At 38.4% G+C, this 10,470-nt stretch overlaps 2 protein-coding genes across 2 annotated transcripts; one reads left to right on the plus strand and one right to left on the minus strand.

Moving 5' to 3' along the window:
• The first annotated feature begins 277 nt into the window (after positions 1–277).
• Positions 278–973, plus strand: LOC138881413 (uncharacterized). The gene has a single exon (XM_070161635.1). The coding sequence runs from the start codon at positions 278–280 to the stop codon at positions 971–973; it is 696 nt and encodes a 231-aa protein (XP_070017736.1).
• Positions 974–9,304: 8,331 nt separating this feature from the next.
• Positions 9,305–9,706, minus strand: LOC138881414 (uncharacterized). The gene has a single exon (XM_070161636.1). The coding sequence runs from the start codon at positions 9,704–9,706 to the stop codon at positions 9,305–9,307; it is 402 nt and encodes a 133-aa protein (XP_070017737.1).
• Positions 9,707–10,470: the final 764 nt, after the last annotated feature.

Genomic DNA, 10,470 nt, shown 5'->3' on the forward strand with positions numbered 1-10,470 from the left:
GACCCTCATGTCTGGACAAATTCAAGGCACTCTACCAAGCAACACTGAGAAAAACTCAAAAGAACACCTCAAAGCCATCTCTCTACGACCAGGTAAATCTCTTGATGATCCATATGCAGATAGAGAAGGAAAGCCATAAGAAGTGGAAAAGGTAAATGAATACAAGAATAAAATAAAATCTAAGTTTCCAAAAGAACAAAAGAATAAAGGGAAAAATGTACAAGAAAATGAATTAATAACAAATCCTCACTCTGTACCTCTCCCTTTTCCCCAAAACATGAAAAGAGAAAAGCTTGACAAACAGTTTTCAAAGTTTCTAGATATTTTGAAGAAACTTTACATTAACATACCTTTCACAGATGCTTTGACACAAATGCCTTCATATGCTAAATTTTTTAAAATTTTTTTGTCAAGTAAAAGAAAATTGGAAGACGTTTCAGTGGTTAAGCTTACAGAAAAATGTAGTGCTATACTTCAAAATAAGCTTCCACAAAAACTTGGTGATCCGGGAAGTTTTACAATTCCTTGTACCGTGGGAGGCTTTGAAAAGGCATTACGTGATTCAGGTGCTTCAATAAATCTAATGCCTTTTTCAATTTTTAGGAAATTAGAACTTGGTGAAATGAATGATACTGAAGTGCCTCTTCAATTAGCTGATCAAAGTACTAAGAGACCAAATAGAATTATTGAAAATATCCTTATCAGAGTTGACAAATTTGTATTTCCAGTAGATTTTATAGTGTTTGAAACGGAAGAAAATACTGAGGTACCATTAATTTTAGGTAGATCATTTCTCGCAACAGGAAGATCAATTATTGATGTTCATCAAGGACAATTAATATTGCGAGTTGATGAGGAAAGAGTAATTTTTGACATGCAGAAAATGATGAAATTTCTTGGGGATGAGTCATTATCATCTTGTTTCCAAATTGACTTAATAGATGACCGTGTAGACAAATACAAAGATAATTAGTTAATTACTGATTCATTGGAGAGATGTTTGGCTAGGTCAGGTACCATAAGTGATGATAACCCCGTAATTAGAGAACAAGCTGAAATTCTAGAAAAAGAGTCAGAAAATGAGAAAGTCTCACAAGAAGGAGTTCAATTAAAAATTGAATCAAAGAACTTACTTCTCATTTAAAATATATGTTTCTTGAACCTAAATTATTTCCAGTAATCATTTCACCTTCTTTGACTGTAGAACAGGAAAGAAAACTGATTGGAGTCTTGAGAAAACACAAAACAGCCTTAGGGTGGATTATAGCTGATACCAAAGGAATCATTTCAGCTATTTGTATGCACATGATTCTTATGGAGAATGATTACAAGACAATAGTCCAACCCCAAGGGAAACTAAACCCAGCATTGCAGGAAGTCGTCAAGAAAGAAGTGGTGAAACTTCTAGCAGCAGGTATCATTTATCCAATATCTCACAGTCCTTGGGTAAGTCCTGTACAAGTAGTACCAAAGAAATGAGGTATGACAGTAATAAAAAATGAAAATAATGAACTCATACCTACTAGAACAGTCACAGGATGGAGAGTCTGTATTGATTACAGACGACTTAATGACGCCACAAGGAAAGATCATTTTCCTTTGCCATTTATTGATCAAATGCTTGAAAGAGTTGCAGGCCATGGGTTTTACTGTTTTCTTGACGAATATTCTGGGTATAATCAGATACCAATTGCTCTAGAAGATCAAGAGAAAATCACATTCACATGCCTCCAAGGTACGTATGCCTACCGAAGAATGCCATTTGGACTATGCAATGCTCCTGCTACATTTCAGCGTTGCATGTTGGCAATTTTTTCAGATATGACTGAAAAATTTCTTGAAATATTTATGGATGATTTCACACTTTTTGCTAAGATATTTGAAGATTGTCTCTATCATTTAACTTTGGTGCTTAAAAGATGTGAAGAGACAAATTTAGTTCTTAATTGGGAAAAATGTCATTTCATGGTAACAAAGGGAATTGTTTAGGGAAATAAATTTCTGCTAAAGAGATAGAAGTTGATAAGGCTAAAATTGATCTTATAGCAGGATTTCCCCCTCCTACCACTGTTAAAGACATTAGAAGTTTCTTAGGGCATGTAGGTTTTTATAGAAGGTTTATAAAAGATTTCTCAAAAATCTCAAAACCTCTGAATAACCTACTGATGAAAGATGTGAAGTTTGAATTTTCAGATGATTGCAGAAAAGCATTTAAGATTCTCAAGGAACATTTGACTAATGCTCCAATAGTTGTTTCTCCTGATTGGAGCGAACCATTTGAAATAATGTGTGATGAAAGTGATATAGCAGTTGGAGTTGTCACACCTCCTTTTTACTACACCCCGCAAAGGGTATAAATACAAGGGAGTTTTTCCAATTAAAGGACAATCGAAACGGGATTTATTTATTTAAAGATTCAGAGTCACCACTTGGAATAATTTATGGTGTCCCAATTTACCAGTTTAAAATCCCGAATCGAGGAAGTTTGACTCTATTATCGGTCCGCGAACACAGAAATCTGGGTAAGGAATTCTGTTATCCCGGGAGAAGGTGTTAGGCATTCCCGAGTTCCGTGGTTCTAGCACGGTCGCTTTGATCATACATGGCTTATTAAAATTGTTTAATTACTGACTTTAGATCCTATGTGCATTTACCCTTTACCGCTTTTATATCACTTGATTATTCGTAGTTAAAGAATTGAGTTACGCGTACGTATACTCCTTTCTTTTGGCGCGTCAGAAATCATGTCACACGAACGTGTCCACAATTAATAACGCCTGTTATTATTAAGAACATTTAGACGAAGTTACGCGAATGTATACTCTGATTTATTTTTAAATAAATCGTAACCGTGTCACGCGAACGTGTCCACAACCACGATAGTATTTGAAACGGCCCTAAAGGTTTCTCTACGAATATTCAACTTTGTGAAGGCCATGAACTATAACCATTCTAATATGGTACGCCTCACATCCAAATGTATAAATTCTTTATTTGAAACTATGGGGCCTTAAACTATTATTATTATTTAAGATGGCATGCTTCGATTATCAAGGAGTTATTCTGAAATCACGTAATTTTGAACTATTGCCTGTGCGGACATCATTTTCATTGGCTTTCTGGCCTTTGGACCGTGCCTATTGCGAACGAGATTGGCAGCAGTGGTCAAATGAGAACAGGGCTCAACTCTGTCCAAGGAATGAACTGCATGCACCCACTCAGAAATGGGCTATGAGTCCAGGCCCAGGTGGGCTGCAGTGTGCTATATGTATCAGTGCTGCGATCTGGGCTCCAGACTAAGCCCATTGATAGAGGAGAGCCAAACGCTATGGCCCAATGCCAAATCGGGCCCAAGCCGATGCGTTGGTCAGAATTATATGCCTTTAGTCATTTCCACAAGATAAAACAACAAGATGCAAAGAACTAAACTAATCTGAAAATTATCAAGTTTAAAAATTACACCCTATATCTATTTGAAAGCCTTTGTGAATTTATTCATGAGTCAAGTAAGGCTAGGTAACAAACTGAAGTACCGAGCTTTATTCAAAAAGCTAATGGATGGGCAACAGAATACAAACCAGATTTGCTGAGGAAGAAGAAATAAAAGAACTAATTTGAGAGATGCTTAAACACTACTAAAGAAAAACATCTCCAAAGATTAACGAACTTCAGCTAAATCAGGCCAAACGAGAGTCCAAACATCATTCAAAAGAAAAACCACAGATTCAGGCCTTGTAACGAAATACCAAACTAACACATGAACGAAATATACAGAGTAAAGCTAAACACATGGATAAAATACAACACATCCGAACAATTACTCGACAGTAGAAAGCTAGCTTTTTCCATTTCTCTTCAATTTGGTTACATGGCTTCACATTTGCACTTCATATGTTAATCAAGAGTCAATACATACCTGGGAATAAAGAGAAACAGCAGAAGAGAAGAAATCAGTAGCCAGCAACAGCAGAGAAACAATGGAACTGTGATGGAGTCAGCCAATTAAACCCAAAGAATTCAAGCTGAAACCCAAACTAGACAGTACTCCACACGAACAAACTCAAACCCAACTTTCAAACCCAAAAATGAGGTGCAACAGTCCCAAAAACCAATTTCAGTTGAGCAACAACCCAACAGAAATCAAAAACAAACTTTAAAGACTCGAACTCAATCCATTTCAACCCCAAATAACGCAAAGGTGCCTCAGGAATTGAAAGCCTCAGGGTTTCAAAGCAGAAAGTTCAATGGAACAGTGTGTTATTTCAAAATTTTTAACCGTTTGTGATTTTTCTGAGCTTTTCTTCTTTTCAGCTCTTGGGTCTACCTTGAAAGGCAAGAAATGATGCCTTTATAGGCAAGAAACAGGGTAGCCTTAAGGGTTCAATTTTTTTATTTTAGTCATTTTCAAATTTTCCTTTTAGTTTTGGAGCCCTTATCCAATTTTCCTTTTTGTTTAACTACCCCTGGTTCAAATTTCAATATGTTAGGTAGTCCTCCTCCCCAGCTTCCTAGAAGCTTCCCAATTCTGTTACTCATAGATTCCCTTCCCCAATTTCTCAAACTACCCCTCGAGCCATGGTTATTTACTCTAGGAAACCAACCTAGCAGAACCCCAGTTGATACTTAGACAGACTAAATGGGCCATGGGTCAATTTGGCCCAACTGTTCAACCCCAAATAAACCAGAATAGACCCAAAAACCCAGCCCTCAATATCAAAGATCTATTCGTCCCAACTAGCAGTTATCTGATTACCAAATAACACAAAACAATTAAACTTTAGCCTAAATGGTTTACTAACTAAACTTAACCAAACTAACAATTTTAAAACTAACCTAACAAGACTCCGATTACTCATGCATGAATGAATAGATTCCGGAACAAATGAAGAATGATTCGAGAAGAGGAGAAGAAACAGAAAATTTAAAAACAAGCGAGGGATAGATTAAACCAAAATAAAGAAAGAAAAAATACCTGAGAAAAGTTCGAAAAAATAAAAGGGGAGCCTGGGTCTTCAGATCCTCGGATTTTCCAGCCAAATCTGATGTTAATCGTGTGCTCTTATGAAGAACACACGAATAAAATCAGATTCGGCATGAAATTTTGCCAAAACTTGACTTGGGATTTCTGGGGTTCGTTTCTGATCTAAGATTCGAGGAACTGGGGCAACATTCGAGGGTAATGGAGTATGGATCTGGAAAGAGCGGAGTGAGGAGGCTATAGGGTGTGATTTTGGTGGCGTTTGGAGGTGGCGCCGCCACCGAAGGCCGGGGATTTGGGGGCGGCTTAGCTAGGGTTTCGGGGTGTTTCTGGTGAGGGTGGTGAGCCGAAGGGATTATGAGGGGGGGGGGAAGTGTTTTCGGACAGTTATATACCCCTGGGGCTTCAGTTCTGAACCGTTTGATCAAGGGGAGATCAACAGCTCAGATTAATACTTATTGGAACGACGTCGTTTAGTTTGGGGGGGAAGCCGGACCGGGTTAGGGTGGTTTGGGCCGGGTATTGGGTAATTTTAGTTTGGGCTGGGGACAATTAAATGAGTTTTAGCCGAGATTTGGATTTCTTTCATTTCTTTCCTTTTCTTTTTTTTTCAATTTCAAAATTCTTTTATTTTCAAAATTAAAATAACCTAAATTAATAATAATAATTTTTAAACTGAATTAACCTACCCAATTAGATTAATCACTCATCATGATATTTACAATAATTAATTAAATCCTAAATTTAAAGAAAACTATACAATTCAAAATTAAAAAGTAAAAATGCAAAATGAATTATTTTTTGTGATTTTCATTTTCTATAAAACAAACTAATTTACTAATTAATCTAAAACTATAAAATTAAATCCTAAATGCAGATGCAACATATTTTTCGTATTTTTCAGGAATTAAATAAAATAAACGTGCACAGACAAATGCAAATAATTAACAGGAAATGCCACGAAATCTAACAAAATTGCAAACACTGAAAAAAATTATTTTATTTTGAATTTGTTGGAGTAATTCATATAGGGCAAAAATCACGTGCTCACAGCTGTCCCTCTTTGCTCGGAAACACGAAGAGTTTTCGTGCAAAGATAAGTGAGCGGATACGAGCGATTTTTGCCCGTTTGAATACTCCGTGGGAAGCATTTTTGAAAGATTTGACCGCACCCTACTTCCGAGGTTGCCTACATATCCTTGGCTAAAAAGGAATCAGGTCAGTGTAGTTCGGAAATGTCTGGTAGCTGGGACTACCATGGAGCTGTGATTTCACTGCTGCTACTGCTGCTGCTCACTGAACCCCTTATTACGCCATGTCAAAAATAAAAGAAACTAGACTAGACTATGACCTATGCTTTACAAAATCCTATCTAGATCTTCAAACTTGATTTTGTGTTTCTTGTTGCCTTGTTGCCTTGTATTCTCTCGGTAAATTTCCTTCGTTGCCGCCTTGAATTGTAGTATGAGATGTTTTCCCCTTCTTCAGGTGGGTGCCTGACTGCTGAACTTGATATGCATTCCCGTGCTATCCAGGCGGGCTCCTGACTTCAACTTGAGATATATTCCCTGCTCTCCAGGCGGGCTCCTAACTTCAACATAGACAAACCAAAAAAAAATTTCTGCCCCAGTTTGGTGGCTGGGCCCATGTGTAAGTGTAGAACGAATCACATTACCGAATATCAATAAGAATTTCGAAAAACCAAAACTTGAATTGTACTCCCTTGTTCTCCAGGCGGGCTCCTGACTGCTAAACTTGAAAGTATTCCCTGCTTTCCAGGCGGGCTCCTGACTTCGACTTGAAAGTACTCGACTTCAAAAATAGACAAAACAAAGAGTTTGAACGCTAAAACTTAAATTTTACTCCCTTGTTCTCCAGGCGGGCTCCTGACTGCTACGCTTGAAAGTATTTCCTGCTCTCCAGGCGGGCTCCTGACTTCAACTTAAAATGTATTCCCTGTGCTCCAGGCGGGCTCCTGACTGCTGCATTTGAAAGTATTCCCTACTCTCTACGTGGGCTCCTGACTACAACTTGAAATGTATTCCCTGCTCTCCAGGCGGGCTCCTGAGTTTGGTGGCTGGGCACAGATGTGAGTGTAAAACTAAATCATATTACCAAGTATTACTAAGAATTGAAAGCTAGGTCCCATTATCCAGGAGGGTCCTGAAATTCCTAGTTAAACGACAATTAAAAATCTAAGTTATATCTTCTAAAGTGTGACTTCTGCTAAATCTTGTTATCTAAGAGGGTCTTCAAACTACTCCCCATTATCCAGGAGGGTCCTGAAAATCAAAAGTCGAGTTTTATCTTAAGAGTGACAGCTTTTATGGCTGAATTATACTACCCTACAGCAAAATGTTACGCTAAATATTGGTATCTAATCGAAATTTTACAGCTAAGTCCCATTATTCAAGAGGGTCCTGGAAACTCCTAATTGAATCCTATCTCGAGCATGCAAACTTCTAAGCTAACTTATATTCTTTTGGGATACATTTATGCTAGATTATGCTATTTCTGAACTTTAAACTAGGTCTCATTTTCCAGGAGGGTCCTGAAAGTTTACGGTCAAACCTGTTTTGATGCTTGCTCTTTCCCCTACGGAGAGTTTCTCCGACACAAATGAATTTTCTGCCCCCGCCTTAATCAAAGAAAATTTTGTCAGTTTAAAGTTGTGGTTAGCTGATGGCATTCTTGCTGAAGATCTTTCCACTGCATTGTTTTGTTCTGAATGGCTTTCCTGAACTGGCCCTGAACCACTTTGACTTTCTTACTGACTTTCAAATCCCATGACCTTTGACGAACTGAGTGTTCTATACCCATGTTGCTATCTCAACCCCTGACCCCTCTATCCGAACCTTTGCCTCTCCCATGACATTACCAGACCATTCCACCGATGAAACTTTTGGTGATTCCTTGTACCTCACCTTACATCATGCTGTCGTTAGTATACTCTGACGACATTGTGAATTGCAATTTTTGGGAGTTGATAGTGAGCTTTGAAATTCTTTTCCACTTATTTGGGACAAGACTGACATTAAAACATTTTAGACAAATAAACCCAAAAGAAAATGACTTTGCGGGTTAAGGATAAGAAGAATCCGAAACCGAATGACTCCTACAAAGGGAAAAAGAAAAAGAAACTTATCTGAGTGGAACAGCTGGTACCAATGATCATGACATGCATTTCAGATTAATTGGCCCAATCTGTCCAACCTATCCTCTTTCAGTTGCCGTACTTCGTCGTCTTAGCATTTCCATGACCTGATTACTTTACCCAAACCTTGACCTCGTTCATCCTGCGGTGCCTTAAAACAGTTTTCCACCAACAAACCTTTCTCACTTGTTGACTTTTTAACTCACTTTCGCCTCAAGGTGCCCGTGAGGGTTTTCACCAATAAGACTCTCTCATTTTAATTTCTCTCAACTCCCATCGTCTTAAGGTGCCTGTGAAGGCTTTCACCAATAAGACCATCTTATTTTATTTCTCTTGACTCCCGTCGCCTTATAGTGCCTACGAAGGTTTTCACCAATAAGACTCTCTCATTTTTATTTTTCCTGCTTGAACCAGAGTGTTGCCCCTGACATAAATTACCTTTACCTTCTCGACTTGACATTTCTTAAAGACTGATCAGAAGGTCTTTCTTTGGACCATAATGTGGGCTTTTGGACAGGGTTAGAAAGAAAGGGCATAAAAGGCTCAAAATAATTCAAATGGGTTAAAATTACAACTTTCGGAATCAGATTTCTCACAACGACCACGACTTCTGCCCCAGTTTTCTTGCATGGGGACTTTTAGATTTTTATTTTGATGAGACCGAACCGTGAGGCTGCCTACGTATCCTTAAAAGGAATCAGGTTGAACGTAGTTCATGACATAAGAATTACTTTGTTGTTGTGATTTTCTCTTTTCTCCTTCTTTTCTTTCTCTTTTGCTTTTCTTCCTTTTCTTTTTATTGCTTTTCTTCTTCTTTTCTCTTTTCCTCTTTCTTCTCTTCTTTTTTCTTCTTTTTTTTCTTTTTTTTTTCAATCTTTTCTTTCTCTTTTCTTTCTTTATCTTTTTCTTTTCTTCCTTTTCTTATCTTTCATGCTTATGTTTCTGATATTCACTACTGATTCCGAAGGAGGGGTAAGAAAGAAAATAAATAAGGCTCAAAAAGGGTGACGAGGGATAAAGTGTTTAGATAGAAGAACAAAACGCCTTCGTCATTTTAATTTTCAAAATATGCCAAATACAAATAAGTACAATCAAACAAAGAAATCATACATAGTATCTCTAGACTGCATCGGAATTGATAGCCATTTTCACACATTTCCCTTCCACATCTGTCAAATATAACGCGCCATTGGACAACACTCTATTTCGAACTTCCGTGGATGTACCTTCTTGTTATATTCTCTCGCTATTCTCTGTTGGTACAATTGGCCATGACATACTGCTGCCAATCTCTTCTCATAAATCAGACTTAATTGCTCCAAACGAGTTTTGACCCATTCAACGTCATCAATCTCTGCCTCAGTGACAATCCGAAGGGATGAGATTTCAATTTCTATGGGTATTACTGCCTCCGTGCCATACACCAACAAATAAGGAGTGGCCCCTACTGAAGTACGGACAGTAGTGCGATAACCCAACAATGCAAATGATAGCTTTTCATGCCTCTGTCTAGAACCTTCCACCATTTTTCGAAGTATCTTCTTTATATTCTTGTTGGCTGCCTTGACTGCCATTCACCTTAGGGTGATATGGGGTGGAATTGCGATGTATAATCTTAAACTGCTGACATATCTCTGTCATCAGATGACTGTTGAGATTAGCGCCATTGTCCGTGATGATTACCGTCGGAATCCCAAACCGACAGATGATATTTGAATGCACAAAATCGACCACTGCTTTCTTGGTCACAGATTTGAAATTTATCGCTTCAACCCACTTGGTGAAATAATCAATGGCTACCAGAATAAACCTGTGTCTGTTTGATGCTGTTGGCTCGATTGGCCCGATGACATCCATGCCCCAAGTAACAAAGGGCCATGGTGCCGACATTGTATGCAATTCAGATGGTGGGGAATGAATCAGATCTCCGTGCACCTGGATTTGATGACACTTGCGCACGAAACCGATGCAATCTCGCTCCATAGTGAGCCAGTAATAACCTGCTCGGAGAATCTTCTTTGCCAGAACTTACCCACTCATATGCGGTCCGCAAACTCCGGAGTGTACCTCAGTCATGATAGTTGTGGAATGTCTGGCATCTATGCATCTTAGCAATCCTAGATCTGGAGTTCTTTTATACAATACCCCTCCACTGAAGAAAAATCCACTTGCCAATCGTCGAATTGTTCTTTTCTGATCACCTGTGGCCTGTACCGGATATACCCCCATCCTGTTGTATTCTTTGATATCATGGAACCATGGCTCCCCATCAAGTTCTTCTTCCACCATATTACAGTAAGCATGCTGATCACGGACCTGAATCTGCAAAGGGTCAACA

The sequence above is a fragment of the Nicotiana sylvestris genome, chromosome 11 (genome assembly GCF_000393655.2).
Source record: "Nicotiana sylvestris chromosome 11, ASM39365v2, whole genome shotgun sequence".
In the NCBI taxonomy this organism is placed as follows: Eukaryota; Viridiplantae; Streptophyta; class Magnoliopsida; order Solanales; family Solanaceae; genus Nicotiana; species Nicotiana sylvestris.